The sequence below is a fragment of the Numida meleagris genome, chromosome 5, assembly GCF_002078875.1.
Source record: "Numida meleagris isolate 19003 breed g44 Domestic line chromosome 5, NumMel1.0, whole genome shotgun sequence".
Lineage (NCBI taxonomy): Eukaryota > Metazoa > Chordata > Aves > Galliformes > Numididae > Numida > Numida meleagris.
Window position 1 is genome coordinate 64143485 of NC_034413.1, and position 26623 is coordinate 64170107.

The 26623-nt window shown below is 41.5% G+C and overlaps 1 protein-coding gene across 1 annotated transcript in view; it reads right to left on the reverse strand.

Moving 5' to 3' along the window:
• Positions 1-23821, reverse strand: part of DPP10 (dipeptidyl peptidase like 10) — a 426751-nt gene extending 402930 nt beyond the window's left edge. The window contains exon 1 of the mRNA XM_021398541.1: positions 23449-23821. Within this exon, the coding sequence (XP_021254216.1) occupies positions 23449-23511 (63 nt within the window). The 5' untranslated portion in view covers positions 23512-23821. The remainder of the gene's footprint in view (positions 1-23448) is intronic.

Here is a 26623-nt window from a genome sequence, read left to right on the forward strand (position 1 = left end):
AGTCTCCATGGCTGTAACCAGCTCAACAGAGCTGCCATGAAAAACTCGCATTTTTATAGGTAATCATAGAATCATGAAGGTTGGAAAGACCTCAAAGGTCATCTAGTCCAACTCTAACCCATTCCACCATTCCCACTGACCATGTCCCTCAGTGCCATATCTCCATGGCTCTTGAACACCTCCAGGGATGGTGACTCCACCACTTCCCTTGGCAACCTGTGCCAATACACCAGCGCTCTAATGAGGCAGCAGTTAGCATCAGAAACTTGTTTTCAAGGTCTTTTTGAGTATGGTCTTGCTGCTGTATGTAAGGAAATGGAAGTATCATGCTCTCCTTCACAGTTTAACCATCAAAAAATATTTCTTCCTCAGCATTATTTAATGAGGGCCAGGCTCACACTGACATTTTCTCTCTCTGGGGGCATTAGTAGCTTCTTTGTTTTCTACTTGGCCATGAGTTCTTAAATTCACAGGAGCTTGTAATCTCAAGACCCCTACTTTCTATCCAGTGGATTTAAAAATTCTGACAGAATGACTGTCTCCCAGGCTATGGAAAACAAAATTTCTGTTCCCCAGGAAAACCATTAAAAAGCACAAATTTTTAATTATGGAAGATCTATGAATGCCAGAGGTGGAATTCAAGGCCAAATATCCACAGAGGGGAAGATAAAATCCAGTGAGCCTCATTCACATCTGGTTAGCAGGTGAACTCTTTGTTGAGCTCAAGAGCTCTGATGTACACCAAGAGAAGTAGATGTTGTACCGTTTCCTCAGCTTTTTTTCCACCTGCTTGCTGGATGCTATTTCTGTTCTTAGGTATGACTAAACCAGTGTACTTAAGATGAGAAAAAATTAAAAAGTAGTATATGAGGAGTACTTCCCAAAATATTGGGTGAGTCGGTAAGGATGACCATGGTTCTTTACCTTGTTAGACCAATGCACAATTCCTACTTACCACATCTTTTAAAAGTTATGCATATTTAATATCTTTGCACCCAGCCTGGTGTTCAATTTTATAAGCACGGTGTGTAGTGCATTCGGAAAACCAAGTTCCAACTACAGAAAATTATGATTTATTACTGACCTGACTTCCTTTGCAAATGAAAATGTGTTTGCCTATAAGGGGACAGAGACTTCTCCACAATTTATCTTTCGTGGTCTGTAAACAACCCTGTATGCACTCATTTCTACTGCTTCTTTTCAGGAGGAGAATAAGCATTTTGTTCAATCAAGTGTAGAAAATACCACAGGTTGGCCTTCTAGATGTTTCTATTACAGAAGAGAAAAGCACATTTAACCCATGAGCAGAGGTTACCGGAAAACCTGGTGAAATGAAATTCTTGCAGGGTCATCTCTAAAAAATTACAGCATGCTGCTGAGTTAGCAATGTAAGAGACTGGCAAGGGGGTCTTTGGAGAAGGGAGAAGAGTTACTCTTTTTTCTTTTTTTTTTTTTTTCCCCCCCTCCAGAGTTTTTAGAAAGTCCATCTTCTTTTCTTGTTTTGTGGTAAGGCTTTAGGGTTCTGTATAATGAAAGTCAACAAACTCAAGTGCTTTCAGATATCATCTATGTACTGAACCATTCTTGTTGTAAGAGGTCTGAGCAAAGCTAAGGGAGATAATTTTTTCTCTCTTGAGCCAGGGAAGTGTCTTTTTTTGGAGTTAAATTTCCCCCTAAAAATACATATATATTATATATATTCAATACATATATACAGTGTTTTTATATATATATATATAAAATACATATGCATGTATGCAAAAGAGGTACTTCTTTCCAGATTTCTTTTTGTAAATGTTTTACTTTGACTTCAGTTTATTTTTAGAAATACGCTGATCATCAATTAAATTATCAGAGGATAATAATTATTTTTCACAAAACTATTAATGAAGTAAAACATTCACTATTCCCACAGTTTCAAAGCTTCTTTCTCATATTCACAAACAAGCCAACACATTGACAGCAGTGCACTCTCGTTTTTACAGATCAGTATGTTCCAGTTACGTAGTTATGTTACAAATATTTTCCCAGATTCACAGTAGAATCAAATTCCATAGACTCTAGTGGGAAATTCAGGCAGCTAAAAACAGGTCAAATTAAGTTATCAACTATTCCATTATATTCCTGGAATTACTTTGCCACTTAAGATAAAAGAGGGCTTCAATTAACATGCATATCTATCCACGTTTTACAACATTCTCTCCTGTGACCTTGGCCATATCAGTGAACATAAAAGCAGGCTGTGGCATCCTTGGATGCCCTAGCATCCTTGGAAGCGCACATCCTGGGGATTTTCAAGGGCACAACAGTACTTTAAACATATCTCATTGGTTTTCAAGAGAGCATAAATCATATTTTGAATTTCCAAAACTCCAAGCAAATAATTGTTTTGACAACAGTGTGTCTGCAGTATGGAAAAGTCAATTAAAAAAATATATATATACACTTAAATGAGAACTGTAGAATTTCACAACTGCTAGCAATAAACATTTATACCCAACTTACTCTCCCAGAAATTCATCCTCTTCGCTTCCTTTCTATTTAAAGTGACAGACACAAGAAACCTAGAAATATTCTAGGAATAAATAGCCTGATCCACTCCTTTTATCTTTTTTTAAGTAATAAAATAAATGTTAGTAGAAAGCAGGTGAAAAGGAGCGCAGGAAGTCATGAAGGCAGCTCAGCGACAGAGCACTGAATACACCCTCACACACTGGTAACACCAGAGCAAGGTGAGGGACTCCATACACGTGCCAAGAAATGCCGCCACAGATCTTGAACACCAACACAACAAATTGCAAGAAGGACCCTCTGGGATCACCTTTCATGGGGTGCTCAATTACCTTTCAAACCTGACTGCCAGATCCAGAGGAACATTCCATGGCCCCAGTGGATGTGGAGGGGAGTAAAGCTGCAGGTTTGTATTCACATTTTTCAGCCAAAATATTTGAAGTTACTTGGTAAGGAGGCTGAACTGAAAATGGCGGGAAGGCCTTTCAGGGCGCAGACTCCCACTCTTGCTCAGCTCATCCAAGCAAGAGGAAAGATCTGGGGCTGACAGCACAGCCCCCTTTGGAGGACCACCAAGATCTCTGCATGGCCCACGCTGAGCAGTGTCATACGGTGAACACTGGGGCTCAGGGATTTTGAAGCAAAACTATTTGCGAATAAAAATAATTGTCTCAGTCCTACCACAGTGCCTAGCGAAGATGGCGCAGCCCATTTAGGCATTAGTTTTCTGCACTTTCATTCTCCTAAGCCTCTCCCAGGTAGTATGTCTTTGATCTCCTCCTGTTTCTGAGATGACTATGTGCTGACAAGAGTGTTTAGGAATGATCCTAAAGTGCTTTTAATGGATGACATGTAGAAATAAATAATGCAGATTTTTCTTGAGTGTTTCTTTAGTACCTCAGCTCCCATCTAGAGAGTGTTTTTATGAGCGCCCACCTGCATAACAGGCTGTGCTCTCTGCTGATCATTGTGCCCAAATGCCATTTGCATGTTCTTCTTCCAGTGCAATGATCTTATGTGTTTATGCCTCCGGTGTCATCACATGCTCCCAGACAAAGGATCTGTATCCAGACCGCTGGGTACAATGACTGCCAATGTTTGTAGAAAAATCACACATGCTTTGTAATTTTATGTGTAATATTATCTGAGGTTTCAATAAACTGTGCAAAACCTGGAATGGTATGGATATGGCAATAAACTATTCTGGATAATTTTTAAAGCAATCAAACAAGACTGAGTAATAACAAAACAGGGTAACTGAACAGACATCAAAGACTGGAAATTACAGCTGCGACAGATAATGCCAACAAAGTGTGCGAACTTAGTCATATATGAAATAAATTATTTATAAAAGAATTACATACACTATGATACTGAGTGAATATATGATCTTTGCTGATTATCTCTCCTTGCCAACACATTTCACATCAAAATAAATGCACATTTCCTGCTGAAAATGCTTGATGTTCTGCTGTCAGTTTGGGGGGTAAAATATTCCTTTTTAACACTTGCACGTACACTAAGGATCATGCAGTATGAGAAAGGCACAGTTAGCACATTCTGTGATGTTTGTCTGACATTTTCTACATAAAAAAGTTTTCAGTAGCTACTGATACAGTTTATCATCCCTTGAAGCTCCATAGGAGAGCAGTCTTCTAGAAATATTTTAAACCTCTCTGTCTTCATCTAGTTTTCCTTACAACATGGTCTGGGAACTCAGCCCTTAGGAGAGGTCTGGCTGGGGGCATCACAATTAAAGATTGCATGATGCATTGATGTGTCTTGGAGGGCATGGATTACAATACAAATGAGATAAAATTAAACATTTTGGTTCAGGGATGTTGAACAGTTTCATTTTATTTGGAATAAAGCACAGACAATACTTTTTATCTCTTAGTTAACTGTTCTGAAATAGTCCTTTACCTCTGATTTTCATTACACACATCTGCCACTGACAAAGCAGGAAGAGAAACTGGACTTCGGATGGGTGAGGCATGTGGGCTGACTGATGCCAAGTCAGAGAAGCAAGGGGTGTAGAGGTCTCTGCATCGCTGTCAGCGCAGCCCAAAGTGGGTATTTACACTCTCAAGGACCTCTGTGCTGCAGCCTGACCAAACTAACCAAACGCAACCCAGACATTATTAAGCCAAACATGAAAGACTGCTGCCTACTGGAGATAGGACTGGATGAGCCTCCAAGCAGAAAGTACAGGATGCTACAACAAGACAATTCAGTATACGGTGAGTATGTGGTTTTGAAAAGGCGAATCAGAGAGATATCATAATGAAGGCTGCAGAGAATTCAAGTTAGGATGTTCTACCCATCCCTTCTTGGAATACAGAAACAGCTGCCACAGCAAGGCAGATCTGCCTCCCAGCACTGCCAGTGCTGATTCATCTCAGCCAGGAACAGAAGGGCTGCATGGAACAGGCCTTGTAAAGTACTGCAACCAGCCAACCTGCCGGGAAACCTGGCACTATTCCTGAAAAGGCTCTGGGTAACATTAGTTGACAATACTGAGGTTATCTTCCCCTCTTCTGTGTAAGCAGTAGTTGTTTATAAGCTGCGTCTTCTCCTCTCCAGTGCAGCAATGCCCTTGTCAACCCAAGACGCACTCCTCCTATTCAGCCTTCCTAAATCTCACTGAGATACGCAGCAAGTGCAACCTGCTGATAATATTTGCGGTTAGAGTCTATTAAATGTCTCACAAAAACAACTTTTCAGCTAGCTAATGAACTCCCAGTTCCACCTAGATTTACAGTTTACATATGCAAAAATCCTATTTAACCATATGTTGGAGCACAGAGATTTGTATTTCCTTTCCCAGCAGATTCTGCTGCACTATCAGAGCAAAGTTAAAGAGCAAAAATGGAAATATATATATTGTTCCATTCTGTTCCTCCATGGTAGCATGAAAACAATGAAAACACCAATTTCTGCTGAGAAAAAAAAAAGTATTACTTAATTGGAGACACTAAGGTAAGTTGTATATTACACTTTTGCCAGAAGCAGCTGAAAACTGTAGCTAACTTATATGCAGGAGCAATTTATAATACACGGTAGTGCCAGGCTGTCAGCTGACCCCTGCAGAAATCCCTTATCTACACCCAGCCAGTTTGCTTAGCTTCTAGTTTCAGAGAGTGTTGTATTAATCTCAATGCATCACTGATACACAGATGCAGGGAATAACCAAGCTGCAAATGGATAATCCAGGTTAGTTATCATTAAAAAGCAGGTTCTGGTGATGCACAGTTATGAAAGGATTCCCTGTATGTATTCCTATACATAATACGTGTCTTTGGGCTTCAGCTTTGGCCACCCTGGGAGTAGGCAGCAGGTAAGAAAATGGCTTGACTGGAGCAAACTGGGAGCTCAAAGAGTCAAACCAGATCATGGAGCAACATGGGGCTCAGCAGGGAGAAGGCTCCACTGCCTCTCACCACAGGGAGTGGCCACGGGGAACAATCATCACGTCATGAAGTACACCCAGCATGGTACATCATTTACAAAATAGGTTTTCAGCCCTGCTAAATGAAGTTGTAAGTGTTTCCTCCTCAACACTCATTTACAGAGGAAAAGCAATCTGCCTGGCCCTCATAAGAATCAAGACTCCAGGTGGGAACCAAATGGTTCCTCCCACAAGCTCCAAAGGGATGGCAGGAGTTCATGGAAAATCCCTTTTTACTAATATATTCCAAACACCTGCAGGTAGCCCCTCACTCCATGCATAATTTTGATTTCTCAGTCTTCTCAAGTACACTAGGAAGCTTAGATCTCCCTCCTGAAGAAAGACTTTTAAAGGAAAACACCCTTAGTAATTTGTACATCAATTTCTTGGCATTTTCCAGCAACCCCAACAATCTCCATTTCGCCTGGCAGGTGAAATAGGGGTGTTGAGCCACAACAAGATAAAGATTATCTCGGTATCTTCAGTTGTGTTGTTCTATAATTACTTCTATGCTGTGACACATTGTTTGTATTTCAAAGCTAAGCATCCATATTCTAAGCAAAATTAAACACGTGCTTTTAAGGGTTGCACCAAGGGTATTACTTTAAGCAATTTACAGACAGTTGCAGCTCTGACTCCAGATAAGCACTTCTTTCTTTCTTGAAATGCTTAACTAAGAGGATGAGTTATATTAGTCACTTAACTCACTGCTGCTCTTTATCTGGCCCCTGCTTTTGTGTTAGATCAATACTGAACGCCGCAAGACAAAAGGAAGGTAATCAGATTGTTATTTCGCATTAGTGAACCTACATGATGATACCATTTAACTGCATTTAGGAAAACCTTTTTGTTTATATGTGTTACAGTCCTGCACAAAAATTAGTGCTGTCTCCTAGCCAGACAGTTCCCGGTGAGCATCTACAAAGCTACCTTTGAAAGACACATTGCTCCTTAAACCTTCATGAGAACGACATGACTGTGTGACATCTGTTTTCTTGCAAACACCTCCTTCTGCAGGAAGAGAACATAGCATTTAAACACATGCAGGGTCATTTTGTACACTTTGAGGTCCCAAGGTTGGCCTCCAGCTGATGAGCCAACAGGACATGGGTCTTCCATAGGCACTGCATCATATGTGCCAACCAAAGGGATATTTCAGAAACCCCAAACTGGATGCCCACGTCCCATCCTTCTTGTCTTTGATGATGATCTCTTCAGGGTCAGGGACCATTTCTTCCCTGTTTTTATGTGCATTTATATACAACAAACATCAGTGCTGCTTACACTTGAGCAGAGGGACAGGCAGGCTCAGTGAAAGTTTTGGACTGGAAGAGATAGAAGAGAAAAAGTAGCGTGCACAGACTGGCAGTATTTTTGCCTCACCATCAATCCACTTACAATCTTCATAAATCATTTCTCTCTCTGCCTCTATTTTCTTCACTGTTTAGCATGTAGATACAGGCTGTCTATTTAGGAGGGCCGTTATAAGCAGAAGCAATTACTGACTTTGGCTAAAAAACAGCAGTAACCTGAAAAACATTTATATCCCGGGCTTTCCCTCCTCACATGAAATAAATTACTAACAGCAAACTCCTCCAAAACCTCAAATTTTCATCTGGTTTCCCATAAAGACATAAATTGCCTCGGTCCAAAATGAGCCCAAACCCACTGACAATTGCCAAATTCTGGAAGGTTCACAGTGAACTAGATTTCAGGCTTTGTTATGAAACTGTTTTAAAAAAAAATAAGGCTTGAATAAGAATCCATAGAGTCTTAAATTCATTTTGTATCAGATTGAATTAAAGCATCTCAGTAATTAAAGACATGAAAGTTGTAATCACTAATGACAGCCTTCTGCAGTGCAGCATGGGAGTGGCAAAGGCACAAGCCACATCTCTTCCACAGGAGCAGGCCAGCTTGGAACAAAAACTCAGTTTGGTGACAGGGATGCTAATTCCACCACAAATTCCTCATGGAGAGGTAATGTATTATTTGCAAGTATTCCACTGTTGGGAGGATTTTTGTGCTGCGGTTTCTGTCTGCCTGCAGCTCATCCTATTTGCCTGCCTGTGCTGCTCATGCATAAGCATGATATTCCAGATATTCCAGAGCACAGCCTTGCAGTAGCTGTGGAGGCTGCAAATGCAGGCATCTTTCTAATTGGAAGCTTATTAAAGATTATGTATATGTCGTTAATCGGCTTGAGAAATGCACCTTCAGTTTTTCCTCCCTGGACAGCTGCTCAGATCTGCCCAAAAATATGTCCCTTCCAGCCATGCCTGCATTATCTACTTCTGTACAAATCCTGTTGCTGTTGAAAAATTTTGCTACTTCTGATGAAATATTCCAACTATCTGAATTTTACTGCACGTACTAATACAGAGCTAGGCATTGTAGGCAATTCCTTCTTTTCCAAAACTAACCTTCATGACTTTTCCTATTACAGAAGAGTACGCTCAGTGCACAGGTGCTCATTTCTTTTGAACTTCATTTATTTCTCAAAGAAAGCAATTCATTTCCTGTACGCTCGCCAGACAGGGACGAGGCAGGGCTGCACGAGGGGCTGGATTGTCTGAAGTGGATACATCTGAAAGGAACATCAGCATCTGCTCCTGCCATAAACTACTCAGGCCATCTTGAGAAACCGGATGAAGGAGAAGAATAGACCCAATTAGTCTAATACTGACGTTAAATCCTCATTGGAAGCTGAAAAATTGCACCATTTTCATCAGAGAAATATAAAATACTGCTTTTAGCTTTTAAAGTCTCTAGCTTCCAATGAAAAACTAACTAAAAATATCCTCAGGGCTGTCATGGGAGTGAATCTAAAGAAAACATCATTTTTATCGCCAGGAAAAACCCTCGGAGAGGCTCCCATGAGGTGACTGTATTCGTGAGCAGTGCCATAATGGTAGTGACAAGATGTTTGCAAGGCAGATTCAGAAACTTCTGACCATCCTAGACAGTGTCAGACTTTTAACTCTTCATAAAGCACGATTTTATGGTGGTATGAATTTATTTTGATTCGTGTCAAAACTATCTGTTCTGCAGATCAGGGGGCACATTAGGTGTTTTGTCACCATTTTTTAGTAAAATAATCTTTAATAGGAGTGTCTTTTCTTTGGAAGATACCTGGCAATATTAAAGATTCAGAGTGGTTTTTGACAGCAACACCTTTCTGGTAAGCCTTGTAAGCCTTCTGCTGCTCGTCACTTTAATGCTACAAACGAATAAATGAGGGGAATGGAAAAAGAAAGAGTATTTATTTGTTTACTTTTAAGATGTCTCCACCTGTCCCATGGCATTAAGTTGGAGGAACAGACTATCATGTTTGAGTTACACAACCAGCTTTGAGATTTCTTGTTCATTGTAGAGTAAAAAAAATGAAATATTTACAGCCTTTTAATCTCTAAGTCTTAAGAAAATGTAAAGTGTACAGACAACTCTTACTTTGAACTGTTATTAGAATAATCCATGCTCAGAACAAATGCTGTTTTTATCCCCTGCAATTTTCTTTGCATATCTAAATTTACATCCCATTTTATACTGCCCTTAGGTCAACAGAGAAGCATGAGTTTTTGGAGTCATGTTACTCTGAATCCTAGCTGTGAGAAGTACATGTGGGATTGCTACTGAAGCAAATGCTAGTCATTCTTCCCTGGGTTTGTATCAGCTTGATGAGGATATCAAAGGAGGCAATATCAAACCTTTCAGCTGGATCATGTGAAGCATTTTAAATGCAAGACAAATTCTCTCTCATTTGATTTCCACATATATGAATTTATGTTAACAACTTCTGCTTAAAGACCCATTTACATTTTAGACAAAAATAGAAAAGTTGCAGTTCTAAAAGCAAGATTCAATGTAAAACATACAAGAACTCTGAAACTATTTTTCATAAAAATCTATGTTGAACTCTCCTCACCCCCTTAAATATCTTTAAATCTAGATAAATCTTCATGAGATATAGTGCATACTCTTTGGACTTTATGGCCTCTGAGATGAGCTAGCCCAGCATTTTTTTTTGAATTCTGTTCGCTGGAGCAACATGCATCCTAGAACCCAGTGGAATAGTACATCCTCATACACAGTGTAAAAGCTTGGATCATTTTTTAATTATTTTTTTTTAATATATTTTTTGACACGTGCCCTGTCAGAGAAGGAAAACGTAGCACAGATGGACTCTGACTCTTTACTTGCATTAGCTATGCTGCTTTATACCCCAGCCAACAACCCAGGAAGGAAGGAAGTGAAGGAGGGAAAAGGAAGGAAAAGCATCTATTATTGACACAACAGAAAGAATTCTCAAAGCAATTTCTACTGTATGAACTCTTGAGCTGAAGGACTTTTTATTTCTGAAAATTTTTTATATAGCAACAACAAAAAGCCCAAAACAGCAAGCCACAGCTCCATGCCAGCTTTGATATGACCTCAGTTTTTCAAGCTAATATAGTCGTCTTTAAGACTGTGTTCAAGAATTTGCATTGTAGAAAGTTTAAATAACCCAAAATACCAAGAAAATGCTTGCTGTGTCTCAAAAACAGATCTGACACAGAAACTTTATTTTGCCTATGAGCTGTCAGACCTATTAGGATGTTATAATGTTAGGTCGTTGTAACGCATATATATGAAACAATCTGGCTTCAAAGTACAACACAGAAGCTTCTATTTATAAATATCTAACTGAAATATTAATACAAAAAGTAGGAAGATCTCCTTCATTTTTCCCCTAATTAATTTCTTTGGAACAAAATAGCTCATCAAAATAGCAACTACTCACTTCTCACACACACAAGAAGAATTAACATAGACATCTATTTTAGAAAGGCTTTTACAAACTTCCAGTTTAACAATACATGATATGGCATTTGAATCCAGTGGTTCCTTCCCACAGTTTGTGGCTGCACCTCCAGCCCTGCCCCATCACTACCCCAGTCTCCATGCTAGTCTTTTCCTCCTCAGAAGCCAGGAGTCCTGCAGAAGGCCGTCAGCTCTACTGCTCCCTGCCTAGATAAATACCACTTTTGGTGCCATGGTTTAGCTGCAGAAGACCTTACTTCCAGCCCTGGGAAACCTCCAGAGCAGACCTTACCCAGAGGACATTAAGACTGGCCCAGTCATTGACAGGCTACCAGTCTTAAGTGTCCAAGAGCCACCTACTTAAACGTGATTAAGGAGGAAGAAATCAGTGGGAGTTGTCTATCATCACACAAAACCATGAATTCACCCATTGTTTTGTGTTACTTTAATGTGCTTAAACATCCATATTTTATCAGCATGCTACTACAGCACACATTACAGATGTTATATATTCCTCCAGCACGTTCAGTATTCTGTAGAGAAATGACGTATCCAATAAGCCCTAGAGTCAGTCTCCAGGAAGCCATATTATCAAGTTGCCTAATAAGATCATTTGACACATGTTGATTACACTCAACAACGCCTTTCATTTCATCATGCAACTTGGATCATATCTTGCCTTCAGGGAAAGAAGTGCAAAATCTTTTTAAGTCAACACTAAATATAAAACTACATTATTAATAAACATAATTCAAACTCTTTCAGCAGAGACTTTGCCAGACAGATTTTCCAACTCTGTGGCATTTATCACTGAAAGACAAGCAAATCAATCAAATGCGGTTGGACAGGGAAGATTTTCATTCGATTTCTTGCTTACTTTTTTAATCTCTCCTTTGCTCCCCCCCACTACTATACTTTATATATAGAACTTACTCCCTCCTTATTTTTGATATTAACTCTTCAGAAGAGGTGAATGCAAATAATGCAAAACCTGGCTGCAACACTAAAAAAGAAAAGATAATATTTTGCTCAAAAAACACTGAATATTATTCAGTGGGATACTGTTTTTGAAAAATTCATTAAAGTTACCTGGGGACATAACATGAAATAATCTGATTCACACAGTCATTTGGATTGCCAAAACCATTATTGATGCAGACCAAAAATAAATTCAGATAGGAAACTAGAGGAGAAGTGGTAGTTTTAAAGCAGAATGCTTATATGCAAGTTTCACATAGTAGTAATGAAAAGCATGTAACCCCAACCCCAAAAGACATTAGTTTCCCTTCTCCAATGCATAAACACTGACCACCCACCACTGCCTACCAGAGTTCTCACCAAGACACATGAGCCAGAGGAAACCCAGCCAGGAGCAACTCTTCCTTGCAGATGCCATACCTTTGCTGCACCAGCTGCAAAGGGACTCAGCTGGTGATATTTTGAGTAATGGGAATTGAGGGAAAACGCATGAGCAGCACTATTGTACACCTTGCCTGAGAACTTAAAGCTGACCCATAGCTCACCTGAAAATTTGGCAACAAAACCTAAATTCTAGGTGAAGTTTCAGAGGCCATTCAGGTTCAGGTTTTGAGGAGGAGGGTGACATATTTTTCCCACCAAAGGTCTGTCCAGTTCGGGTAGGATTTATCTTAGAGGCAGTTGCCTCACTTAAATAGCATAAATGTATTTTAATATGGGAATGCAGAACTCATCTGTCCAGTGACTCTATTCTCTTAAAAATCAACAAGACTTTTGACACTAGCCTTAAAAACAAACAAGACGGATGTTCAAGACTGATTATATAAAAATACACAATGCTTCTTCCCTTACCATGAGGGAAGAGCCTGTTAAGTCAGACATGCATCATAAGAGGACAAAATGATTATTTACTGGCTAACACACAAAGCAGATAATTATTCTGCTAAGGAATAAAATACTCTCCATGTGGATGAGACAGCTGATGAGCCTCTGCTGACCAGGGAGCTGTCACTCAGTGGGGAAAGATGGGCTGATATGGGGCTATTCTTCATTTTGCTGAGTTTCTATCTCCTGATAGCTTTTTTCCTTAGGGTTGAAACAAACTGTTGTCAGTACCTTACCTCCTAAATATTCCATCTCAGCTGTTGTATTTCTGTTTCATTGAAATGAAATAGAAATCCTCAGTCTTGTCATCTTAGCACTAGCTCCTGTGCAGCCTTCAGCAAGACATTTATTTCTTTGCCTTGATGCCCACTGTGAAAGAGAATTAATTGCTCCTAACTGTTCATCCTGTTGGCACATGGCAAGAACTTGACTGTTTCTTAAGATATTCTTTGGAAATGTAAATCGTCACCTAAGGAAAATTCTAAATATTGCAGACTTGAGTCAGGGAATCACATGCAAGGATACTTCTGAAGAGAATGAGATTTGATTAAATAATGATTTTGGGATTAGGTCTGTTATCAACAATATAAAGCCAGTCTTTTATCCTGCTTTCTTAGCCATCAGTCTTCTCCATAACTCATAAAAAGTTAATTCATTACGTTAAAAAGTAATGAATTTAGAAGAGTTAATAACGTGATTTTAGTACTTCTTACTATCTTCATTTTCTTGGAAATTTGCAGCATATTTTCAAACAACATTCTGAGAAAACACCAAGAAACCAAAATGTAATATTTTCAGGTGAGACCCCTCACTGAAAGTAGTTACACTATTTTTTCTTTTTTGCTACCCTTTTCTTTTGAAAGTTTCATCAGCTCAGCTCATTACCATTACCTTTTGATCTACATGAGAGTCCTCAGCTGGAAGTAGGATGAAAAATACAATAGAGAAAAGTTATCAGAAAGTAAGGCATGATCCCACAAGACACACGGATTGTTCCAGCTCCTCCAGGCTGCCTCTGGGTAGCTGGGAGTGGATCTTATTGACAACCCTGCTGCCTTTGCCAGTAATTTGAATTGTCACATTTCTCTACTCTGTGAAGTAAATAAGACTTTATGACATGGCTCTACTTTAGTCACACTTTGAAGGCTCCCAGCTGTTAATGATGGCATTTAACCACTAGCTGGCAGACAACAACTTCAATGCTTCCACAATCACCTTTAGGCTTAAGAACACATATTTGACAACTCGAGGCTCAGAGGTAGAGGACAATCAGCCCCAGTCTGGAAATTTTCTTGGAAACTCAAATATCGGGGACAATAATGAAGAAAAAAAAAAGCCGGTGTGGTATGCAGTGACTCAACACCTTGCAGGACTGGCCTCACTCATAAAACATCTAGGGACTCTATTTCTCACTCCATAATGCATTAAGAGTGCTTATAATTGATTAACATTGTACAAAGTCTCAACAGTTTACTGTTACCAAACATCATCAGAAACACTTCCGTTAGAAGACTTTGATGGCAGAAGTAGCTTGTATCCATCTTGTAACGACTGCCATATGCAACACATCTCTCCATGACAGAGGGGATACTCATTACTGTTCAGCAGCAACTTCATTAGACAGGTAGCCAAGAGAATCTACACACTACACCAAAGAAACAGCCAACCAGCCTTTCCTCTTTCTTTATTTACAATTTGCATTTATCTTTCAGTGTTCCAAAATGCAACTTTTCTGAGATATTTCCTCTAAGATATTTTATTGTTTGTTTACAGTAATTTAGCTACTATACCAACCACTTAGAAGACATATTTACTCAGCTACTTCATTTGGAACATGTTTTCTTCTACGCCTATTAATCTACATTGCACTTTTTACAGCAGGATTGTAGCTATTCAATAATTTAAGCTTTGACATTATGATACTGTAAAACATTCACAGCACTACTCTGGAGAACTCTCACATTATCACATACTACTATGCGCTATACTGATAGCTATTCTACATATCATTTTAAAACTTCAAAATATAAATGCAAGTTGTGTGAATGTGATCACACAGGTAGTCATTAAAAGTAGATGTTAAAAAGAAATCAAATATTGTGCTAAATTGTAATGCTACTACTTTCACTCCATTGCTCTAAATCTTGACATTATTAAGAACTGATCTGCCAGGTTGCAGATACAAACTGTTCGTTTTATCCACAGAAACAGCATAGAAGAAATAGTAGAAAACAATGAGCACATTGCACCGCTCTCCAAAAAATAATTGAGCTGAGCAAGACCAATGCTTGAGAATCATCAGTGTTTTTAAAACACTGCAGCGTAAAAATAAAATTCTATCCAAAACCCTCCCTATCAGTTGCTGGCAATTTTCCAAAGCCTTGCAATGCATTTTTTTCTGCAGTATGAGCAGCATTCATCAAATGGGAGCATACAGCACTTTCTTTGATTACAGTTTAAAAAAGAAACATAAAAATCTTGAGACTCAAATGATTTTCTCACTCAAACTTGTTCTTGTTTTTATTTCTACGGCACATAACCCATGCCAGCTTTATTTTGAACTCAGAGTACTTAGAGGGTGACATATATACAGAAAGAAATACATTTTTATAAATCTTACTCAACCTGAGAAGTCCGCTTTTGAAAATTCCTGCAGTGAGGATTTTTTTTCTGTATCAGAATTTGACGCTAAATCATTTTAAATCATTATTGCTTTGGAGATAAAAAAAAATATATGTTTCAGGGGAAAAGGTGATAGAGTACTTGAAACTTAAAAGCTTTTTTCAAATATTCCAAATAAAAAAGACAATATGCTCTATAAAAGCATTTTTAATTACAGGAATCTTCTTAGATAGGGTGACCCAAATTCTCGATTGGCCTAGCTCTCTTGCAGCATCAGCAGAGTTACTTCAGCAAACAGTCTGATGCAGAACACTCATCCTGAACACTTCACCTGCAACTAGAGACACATTTATTTGACACAACTCCAGTCTCGTACAACAATCTGAGGTGCTCCAGGTACACAAGGCCAGGTGGAGGACCACTTCCAAAGCCATCAAACAGTGCAGAGCAGGGCCCCACTGCTCCATGCTCCGATTTGGCAGCTCTGGGCCAAATTCTTGTCCTACAGTTCTAAGATTATTACAGAAATAGAGAAACCAGTGCAGTTTGGTTATAATTAATGAGATGCATACCTTCCTCAGTATGACCACCAACCTCTAGGTGTTGAAAATCACAGCAGCACACTAATAACCAAGGGGCCTAAAAAAATAGCCATCTAAAAATGATTTTCCTCGTTTCTTAAGAGTCTTGAACAGTGCTGAGTGTCATAACAGCACACTAGCAAGGTTTTCAGAATTATAAAATATTGCCAAAGAGTTTAATATCTTAAAAAGGCATTAGCTGTTGGATGAATTTCTTCAGTAAATGTGACCTCATTTTGGATGCAGAAGTTGGGAAATATTTAGAGAGGATCAAATACTATACAAACAGAAAAACACCAGTATTTCCTTAATTATTTTATGGATTTGTTTCCACTGAGCTTTTGTTCGCCCTCTGCAAATATTTGCATAATCGAGTTTCAGGGACATTAACATTCCCAGAAAACACATTACAGCTATTGAATTTTTAAGCCGAGATTTTTCAAACTCCATACTAAGCCTATACCAAAAGAAACAGTGCTTGTGAATTTAAGCTGAGATCTTACTGAAGACAAGCATGAAGAATTCACAGCTCAAAAATTATCACAGGGAAAGACAGTCATCGGTAGCATCTATTTGGGCTTTAAAAGACAAATCCTTGGTTATACCAACCTCCAGAAGTCAGATACTTTTGTCTAAAAAAATCAGTGAGAAATATTTACTATATGGACACAGTCCTGTCATCGCCAAGTTCAAAGCAAAGAGCAAATCAAGTCTAACACCTGCATGATGAAGACAGCTCAGGTAGGAGTCAGACATATACTATGTGCCATCAGCAAGCACACCTCCTTGATCACTGGAGTGGCTCCATTCACTTTTCCTCCTCTTCTTGTTACGACTGGCTCAGTATTTTTGTAACACCTGTCATCCTTTCTATTCTTCTTCCTTCCCCTCCACCCCCAGCTCAACAGAGCAGCACAGGGACAAAGCCACAGTCTGTCCGCTCCGGTCTGACCTACCTCACGCCACAGTCATTCACTTGGAATTGTTGGAGTTGGAAGAGACCCTTAGAGGCCATCTGTTCCAACTCCCCTGCAGTGAGCAGGGACACCTGCAGCTCGATCAGGTGCTCAGAGCCCCATTCAGCCTGACACTTGCTCGCATCTCTCTAACGCAAACAATCTATGAATATTTGCAGAAAGCTTCCTCCCACCTCTAGAAGGGAAACAGTTAAATGAGAATTGGCCTAAATTCCAAGGGAAAACTCAAATGAATAGGAGCAGATTCTCTTCCTGGCTGAACACTCCCTACCATCAAAGGTAACACAGCTCATGAGTCTGCCCCAAGCCCCAGTTTTCAGCTCCACCCATGAGACATTGAGTCCTGCACCAAAAAGGTCAACTAAGTGATTATTGATGTGTGCATAAATTGCAGCAGGAAAACTTTTAATCAATCGTTGCAGTGCTGCTAAGATGCTTTTACGAGTTCAGATTAGCAGGAGTGGGGAAAAAGGATCTTTGCAAGCAGCAGAAACCAATACGTCCCAAAAGGGGATTATGCACGGCCATGTCCTTCCGTCCTCGCAGAGGAGTGAGGTTGGTACAGAGATTTGATATGCAGCTTGTCCTGCTGCTCAGCAGCACATGCTGGGTGGGACTGAGTGCATCCCTTCCCTGGTGTTGCCCGGCCCCTGCCCCTTTAGCCACAGGGAAATAAAGGAAAGTTGGGGAAAAAAGAGGCAGGGCTTGGCTCTCCCTCTCGCACACAAGGAACTATAAAAGCAATTTTTTAAAGTAATGCTCACGTCTGCAGGTCACCTCCACAACAAATATGAAGAGAAATGTTTGTGGCATTAATTCTGCACTGACAGACAGATGTGGCCTTCAAGCTGAGTATGTGTTCAGTGCTCTTAAGGGAAGAAAAAAAAAGAAGAAAAAAAGATTTCTTTGAGATATATAGCTTGATCAGCAAGTCAGGGATTCTCCTGCCTAAGCAATTGATTTTACAAAAGAAAAACGTTTATTTCAGAATATAAACCTGCTGCTCATCTCTAATGTCCAGGGAAGAACAAGCTGGGGGATAGATACTTGCCTTATATTGCTGAAACCACATGTCTTAGAGCATAAATAAGGCTAATAAACAAACAGCATTTAAACAAAGCTTCTTCATGCCTTGAGTGTGCAGGGCCCACTGAGGGGTCGGGTCACTTGCCATCATTTCCCCCAGCACAGTGGGTGGGGATGGCAGCCCTCAGCAGTGACATTTGACAGTTTTAGAGACTGCTTTCCCCTAAGCTTAACAGGCTTTGGTTGTGGAATCGCACAGCACATGGTATCGAATTCTCAAGCTACAGGAAAATAAAGTAACATAAATGCCGTCCTTCAATATAATAGCATCAATTTGTCCACGCTTAGCAAGCCATTAAGCACCTCCATGTCTACAGCTGTAAATCACAGGAGCATGCATGTTTCTGTTAACCAAATAGCTTTCATTTTCATTTCTCCACAGTCGTGTTAACATAAAAATTTGTAGAAATCTGTGTGCAGAAATGTCACTGAATTACTATATCTGGCATCATTAGCACACAAAAGTAGCTCAGCTTTCGCAAGAAGTAATGCGTTACTGTTATTATTGGAGCATTCGTTTTTATAAGCTGCATCAATTAAAACGTTACAGAATAAGTTTAAAACAATTTAATATTTTGAAAACAAAAAGAATTTGACACCTACATACTGCCACTGTCTCTCACAGTGCTAAACCACTACTGCACAGGTAGCTACATTTAGACCAAGAGTACCAAGGTAACTTTTGTATGTGGAAAAAGCTGTATGACTATGGACATCCCTTTCCCAACAAACTTATTATTGTTACAGATTCTATTACTACAAAAATCAAGGGACCCAGTCATATCTAACCCTGTGTGTATGGGTTTGGGGGCTTCTTGCCCCTGTTGCTTTACTATTCCAAAACATCATCATCTGAGATTTAAAAACTTTATTCTCATCTGTAGGCTAAAAGTCATTCGCTTGACCAATAACAATTCTACCTAGTCTTGTGGCTGATGTGGGTAAGTAAAGATTTTTTAAACATAAATTTAAACTAAGTACAACAAGGCATAGAAAGCCAACTGAGTGTGGGCAGAGCTTTGGAGCTTTCCCCAGCAAGAAGTCCAAAGGCACAGTGCTACCCCACTTCTAGGTGGTCACCTCTGACACTTCGCAATAACAGTACCTTCTCATCTTTGGCTTCTCTGTAAGCCTATGGCTTTCTGTGGGAATTTCAGTGTGACTGGACAGATCTAGCAGCGTAATCTCATCTAAAAGCCAATATCTCTAGTGTGCCTTCTTAGCTGAAGCCAAAATGCAGTACTCCAGCCTAATCTCCTTTGACTGGCTGGCTGCTTTTCCAAGTGCGATGTTTAGCTGGAGGACAACATGCAAATCTTATTGTGCTCAATTTAAGAATGAAATACTGAACAAGATAAGTGCAAAATTATCTTTACATGTTTATAGGAGAACAGTTTTGAATTAAAGAATGAGAAAGTTGAAGTTCCCTGTGATTTGGGGCTGTGATAGACGACACTTTCCTGAAATGACACCATACCTTAAGTGGCTCCTGAGAGAATCAGACTTAATGCTGTTTTTTGTAAGGTAATGATTTGTGGTAGGAAAATTATTATATGATTACAATCCATGAAAGTGCTAACCTATTATTAAATACAATTTATCGTAGCGTTCATGTGCTTTTGTGTATATTACTTTTACACTGAGTGCCTTTTCTAAATTCCCAGCATTGTCATTAAATTAGAAGTTATAAATTGCATATGTATTAGAATACCTTGGCATGCACGTGTGTGGCTGTATAATATACGCATAAAATCTAGCACAGAATCAGTATATATTCTTCAGCATATGCAAGTATCAATCAGCTTTTCTCTAATTGCTTTTAAGTCTTTACAAAAAGAGCAGGAAACTAGAAGTGGAATGTTTTGAAAGTCTATTAACCATTGGTGCACGCAAGGAGCAGCCTACAAACATAACCTGTCTGCAGGACTGCAGCTGGAAAAATACAAATAGAACACACCAGCACCTCCTCTCAACCCAAACTCAATCAAAACCAGTTAAGTGGAACAGAAGAAAAGAAATTGCAGATGATACGGATGCAGAAGAGCCCAAGATGTTTTCAGGGAACAAGACACATAGAGGCGCCTTGAGCACCTCTATCAAATTCCACCATTGGTGTCTCTTAACTGCTTGCTACATGCTTCCAAGGAGAGTCTGGGGTACAAGATAACACAAGAGCATACACCTAACACTTACAGAAATAGAAATATCTACTTCCTTTTAAAGCTGAATTTTGAGATGGCTGCTCCCAGCAGCTGGGCACAAGCTGGTACCACCTGGCACAGCGATGTTCTCGTCCATTAGTTTTAAAAGTATCGCTTTTTTATTCTTATATATTATTAAGCTGCCATCGACTTCCATCCTAACAGTATCCCTTGTGTCCTTTGTTATATATTATCCTGGATAATTCACAATCGAATGTTCACTGAGATTATCTGTTAGTGACTTGGTTTTGATGGAATGGATTTCAGACTGTTCTCATTTTGGGGGATTTATTTCCCAAATAGCTGATAGATCTGAACCATTCCCACACACGCACAAAGCCTATTTCATGCGCACCCTGTGGTCATGCAGAGATAAAGTTACTTGATATCTCAACATGAAAAGCACTACTGAGATGTTACTCTCTTTTAAATAAGTGCTTGTCAACCCAACTATCAATAGGAAAACTGCCAGTACAGCACTATTCATCAGTTACTGAGTGTTAAAACACAACTACAATAGACCCAAAATGTAAATTTCCTGATAACGTCCCCAGATGCTGTTGAATGCTGCTGCAGAATTTTTGCTTAGGGCAGATCTGCGTTTGCCTTTTATAGTTTACAGTCTAAAAGCTAATGAATAAATAAAAGTGAAAGGAAGGCAAAGAAGGGAGAGTACGAAGGGAGAGTACAAGGGTATAACATACATATTATATTACACAGTAATTATGTGCTTCTGAGATGCCAATTAGTAACTCCTGCCATGATCCAGCTCACAGCCAGATCGATAAGAGGTGGATAAAGGCAGAGAGCCATGAGCTGGTAGGGAATCTTTTACTATTAGACAATGTGGAAAACCACAGAAATATTTGCTTAACTATTTTTTGTTAAGTGCAAATCATAATCCTGACTGCGTTAAAAAGCAAGGCATAAGTATTTCTCTTCTGCCATACCCATAATTTCTGTGCAAATGTTTGATTTGAAAGTCTTTCTAAAGGCAGTGCTAAGAATTCTATCTTATTTTTGGTTATTTTTTTTCCTTTTTCCCCCCACAACAAGGCAAACTATTCTTTAACAGAGCTTTCCTCTGTGGCAAACATAAATTAATCAGTCAGTCATTTGGCCATTTGTACAATATCAATGTGCTCAGCAGCAGCGTGATGCTCCTGGAAGATGTAAACTGCTCACAGCATTGACACAGGGAACTGAGAGCATACAGAATAAAGCCAGGGGGCTTTATTCATTGCCTGGGGGGCTGCTGGGCTTTAGGCTGCAGCCATACAGGAGTGAGGTGAGTGTTCAGTGCTTCCATCCAGACCTCAGAAGTTTTTGTTACAGCTCTCAGAGTGAAGGATCATTATTCACAGTAGGGCCAGCCAGCTGGTAAGAGATGCGATCCTTTCTGAAAAGCTGCAAAAAGGCTTAGAAGTAAAAGGTGGCTTTAGGAGATTTTGCATTTTACCCCAATGGCTGGCTATCTTTGGTCTGCTTTTTTTCCTGTGTGACATCAGATTCCCTGTCAGCTCATTGCTGTGTTTCTAGAACTACTCTGGATGCAGAATAACCCATCCCCAAGGCTCTGGGATGCAGACGCAGCTCCCCTCGCTCAGCACAGATGAGGGGATGCACCCATGTCCTGGGCAAGTGCCCCAGTGCTTTTGTGGGGTGGCTCAAAAGTTCCAGCAAACACTGAGAAGCAAAGTTACATTATTCTTAACACGCTGGAGCTGAGATGCCATCAGTTTCTGTTTGGAGAGAAACATAAATCATAATAAGAAGAGGAAAAAGGTGGGCTTCCATAGATCTCATTCCAGTAGGTATGAAGTTTTTCTGTAACCTTTTTTCTCTCATTTTTATAATTTCTGGAATTAGTGCTGTTTCTTGGCAAGACACGATTCACATGCAATTTCTGTCTGTCTGGTCACTAATGACACAGTTTAGAAATAATTTCCAATGCAATGCCCTCATTACCATAGGGCAGCTCGTATCCATCATACAGATTTTCTCCCGCAAGAGCCACCTGCTTAGCATGAAAGCACTTGAAACTATTTATCAAGCGCGTTTTACACCTGACACATTGAATTAAGAGCAGAAAAATGAGATGGTTTTCTAATGGCATCAGTATTACTGTGCTGCTTGTAAAATGGACTCGTGTCTCAGAGGCTCTGATTCACGTTCTCTTGTTTTGAAGACTATTGACTTGTCCAGGTTGGGTTTATTTGGTGTTGTTGTTGTTGTTAATGGTATATTGATATTTGCTGTTGCCGTTTGTTGTTGCTTTGCCTTAGAAGTCCTGTCAAATGAATTTAATAAACATTACTGCCAGTGAAAAATCAGCATTGGCTGCAGCAAACATAGGAGAGGAATGCTGCCCAGAGCATGGCCACTCCACGTGGGTCCCCGTACTTCCAGGGACAGATCCACAGAAGATGAAGTGATTTAACATATGCTGAGCCTTTGAAGTTCATCACTTCCAGTGACCTTGCACATTTCAGTATGAAATAACTGGCTGCTTATAGTATGATGGATATGATTATGCGTTACCAAGTGGTCATTAGAGCCACAGGTCAATCCCAGTCCCTCCATGAGCCTGCAGCATCCTTTATTACCAATCATACGCTGTGAACTGCCAAGCAGCCTATATGGAAATTACAGCGCCAACAGCAGATTTACACCTCTAATCCTCTCCTGCCCCATGATTTCTGCTCCTAACTGGATAACACCCTGCCGACAGCCTGCTCAATCCAAGAACACAACAGGACCAGCATCCCAGTCCCACGCAGCCCCACAGACCTCTGGGGGAACTTTTGAGCCTTTCACATCGTTTTAAGAAAACAAAATTAAAAGCACAATTTTCTCTACGTTACATTTTTACCGCTATGAATCAATCATCAAATGCAGGGTCGCTGTGTTATCGGGCTATTTCCAGAAAGAAAAAAAAAAAGTAACAAAGCACTTATTTCTACAGCAGTGCTTTTCAGTGAATACAAATCTGTTTAGGGATTTCATTTCACGTCACGAAGAGCGGCACGGCGGCTCGGAAGCACCTTCCGATCGATGCAAGGCAGGGGTGTAGGGCACGGGGTGGGAGGCAGAGAGGAGAGAGCATCCTGCCCACCATCCCGGTGACCTCTCGGCCCGTTCTGTCCGTGCACAGCCACACCACCCCTATCAGTCCATTAAGATCCTTAAACTCCAGCCTTTCCCCCGAGCACCGCCGCTAGGAAGGCAGCAGCCCCCGGCTCCTCCGGGCAAACTTCGGGCAAGGACCGGAGATAGAGACGGAGAGACGCTGCCCCGCAGCCGCCCGGGGAGAACTTTCTCCCCGCCCGGAGCTCCCTCCCCGCCCGGCCGGGCCTTACCTTGGCGGCCCTGGAGGAGTGGCACTGCACCTGGTGGTGGGACACCGTCGCCGTCTGGTTCATGGTGCCGGGCCGCGGCTCCGCGCCCCGGGGCTGCGTCGGGCTGAGCCGGGTTGGGAGCGCCGCGAGCCGCCGCCTCGCCCGGCAGGAGCGAGCAGCCCCTGGCAGAGCCCAGCCCAGCCGCGCAGCTGCCCGGAATCGGATCGCGGCCAAAAGTTCCCGCGGAGCGCTCCCTCCGGTGCCGCCGCTCTCCCCGGGCTGACTGCGGCTCCCGGCAGCGGGACGCGAGCGTCAGCGCGCAGCGAGGTGCGGGCAGCGGCGTGACTGCCATCGCCGGCGCACATGGGATTCCGGCAGCCTGCGGGCTTTGGGAGGCACCGCAGCAGCTCCACGCTCCCCCCCAAACCACAATTATTGCAGCTCCGGTTGCGTTTCTGCTCAGCTATTTGTGGGGTTGGTTGGGGTGCAGACTGAAAGCGTTCCCCGGCGACCACCAAATGCTTCTCCACAGGTGCAGCACAGAGCTGGAACCACAGCTGGAAGACGTGGGGATGGGGGCAGGTTGTGAAACCCCCGGCTGAGAGTGAACCAGCAAGGTGTGATATGGCACACAGCACCCTGCAGGGAGGTGGAAACAAAACCACAACACAAAACGTTTGTTCAGCATTTCCAGCTGTGCTTTGGGCAGCTCATTGAGAACCTATGTAGGCATTTGTCCCAGCCAAGCACCTGCCAAGATGGCTGTGGCCATCACACCTGGAATTCTGTCCCTGCAAAGACAGACAGATGGGCAAGCTGGGAGCTTGCTGCCACCAGGGCTACAAAACCTCCAAAGGTCTGAGGGGACCCTGAGCTGCACCTGTAACCCTCATCTGACTTCAGCTGTTGGCCTGAGCTCCTTCAGGTGGGGCTCGTTGTCAGAAGATTGGAATTTCCCAGAAAGAAATCTCCCTAAAATCATCTCAGATCCAATCTCTCCAAAGTAAAGCTTCACTTTGCACACCTCAACTCAGACTCAAAGTCATCTCCAATGGAAGCCAGCTACAGAGGGAAGGAGCTCTGTGAGGATCCCCACGTGCCCAGCTCCTAGGGCAGCCACGGTCACCTCCAGGCACTGCACTGGGGCTGGCTGCCTGCCTGCAGGCTCTGTTTGCATTAACCTCCTTCACCTTATCGGATTTATTGGATTTTGAGCAATAAAAAACATATTTAGCAAGCATAACAGGGGCTGAGCAGTGCTTTCTCACCCCCCCCCCCCCGCCTCATACATAGGCAGGAGCAAAGCTTTAATGGATATAGTCTAGAGGGAAGTGTCCCTGCCCAGAGCAGGGGGGTTGGATCTTGGTGGTCTTAAAGGTCCCTTCCAGCCCAAACCATTCTATAATTTTATGGATGGGAAAAAACTTCACTGAGAAATGAGAGTTATGATTGAACCCTAAAGTCCCCTGGGTTGGTACAGAGAGGCAGGCATGGAGCACGCTGCTGTGTCTCTAAATTTCTCCATAGGCTGCCTTGTACCCAAATGTTTGTTCCAAAAGGAAAACCATGACTGCATGTTAAAGCACCAGGAGCTGAAGCAAGGAGAGGCAATGTGGAGGTGTCGAGGGCACATTTTTCTCCTTCAGCTTGAAATATATTTGTATCCAACAGTCGTAGATGGGAGCTACTCTAAGGCAGAAGACTGAACTCACACCCTGTTCAGTTGGAGCTATGGATATTTATAAGCTCCTGTGTGAACTTTGCGTAAAGTTTTTTTGCTTGATGTTATGCTTCCCAGTGGCTGACCTGCTGTGTGAGCCACAAAAGCAGTTTTGAGCTAACACGGAAATCTTTTCCTTGCTAAGGCAACAAAATAAACAGTGTGGGTAGAAAGCTGCCACAGGGAGAGAGACGAGATCAATAATTTGCTGGCATTGTTTTTAAATGAAATTCTACACATTTTAATTTATCTATTCCTAGAGAGGACAAATGTTGCTGATTAACCTCCTGCTCCTACCAGGTGTAATCTAACGATGGCATGAACCCACCCAGGCTGCTCAGGAGTTGTAACAACTCAATAAACTATCTCAGAAACACCTTGGACCAGTAGGGTGGGCTTCCATGGGATGCCAGCTGCCATCCTCCCTTGGCTGCTGCTAATCCTCCTCTGTGAGTGATCCTCTTTGGGACCAACTGCGCAGTGCCATTTGTGCTGGCAGTTAGCTGCCAAAGCAAGTCTCCATGTCAGCCCTGCAAAGAGCTTTTTAAAAAATTTCAGTGCCTTTAGGGTGCAATTAAATAACTGAGTGATTACTAGAATATGTTGGAAGCAGATACCTCTCGTACGTACTGCAGTGGAGCAGGTGGTACCTGCTGGTGTCGGAGCTGCCCTTCAGTGCTTGGGATGGACTTCCTTCCTGAAATATTTTTAAAAAAAGAGTAAAGAAACCAACACTATCAGCCAGGAAAACTGAGGAAACTCTCCAGGAAGCTTAAATGAAGAGAAAATCCATGTTCCTGCCGGGAAGCCCTGCCTGCCCCATGGTCCTGCGGTGGGACATAGTGTTCCCCAGGGCCCTGATTGCTAACCCAGCCCTGCCCTCACCCGCTGTGAGGGCTCCTCAGACAATTCCCTGGCCATGTGCTCCCCTGCCTCCTCCTTGCCAAACCTTATTTTCTTTCAGAAATATGCCAAACGCTTTCTTCATTTTTTGAGCTCCATGTCTTGAATTACAGTGTATGATTGCTGTTCTCAGAAATGTTTTTCTGTAGCTCTTTGCTTTCTTTTCTTTTCCATGCAAGTCCATAAGATTCCCTTTTACTGTGGTTCCACACACCCAGGGCCTCATTCTGTGCTCTCAGGCATTGGCAGCTATCATCGGGAGCAAACCCACCACCTAAATCACACTGCTCATGATCAGATTGCAGACTTCTCTGTTCATGCACGACAACATGTTAATATCAGCAGGGATGCTGGCACTGGATCACTGTATTACTTCAAGGTGCTGTCTTTGTCACTGTATATTTCCATTCCTTTTATCACCCCCAGACTCCCTCACGGTTCACCATCATCGAGTTCTGAGGTGTTCTGAGCATCATTCATTGCTATTTTGAACAAACCCAAGGAGAATTTACGCTGTTGCTAAAGGGCATGCTTAAAACTTACAACATCCAGTCCAATACATGGATCTGATGA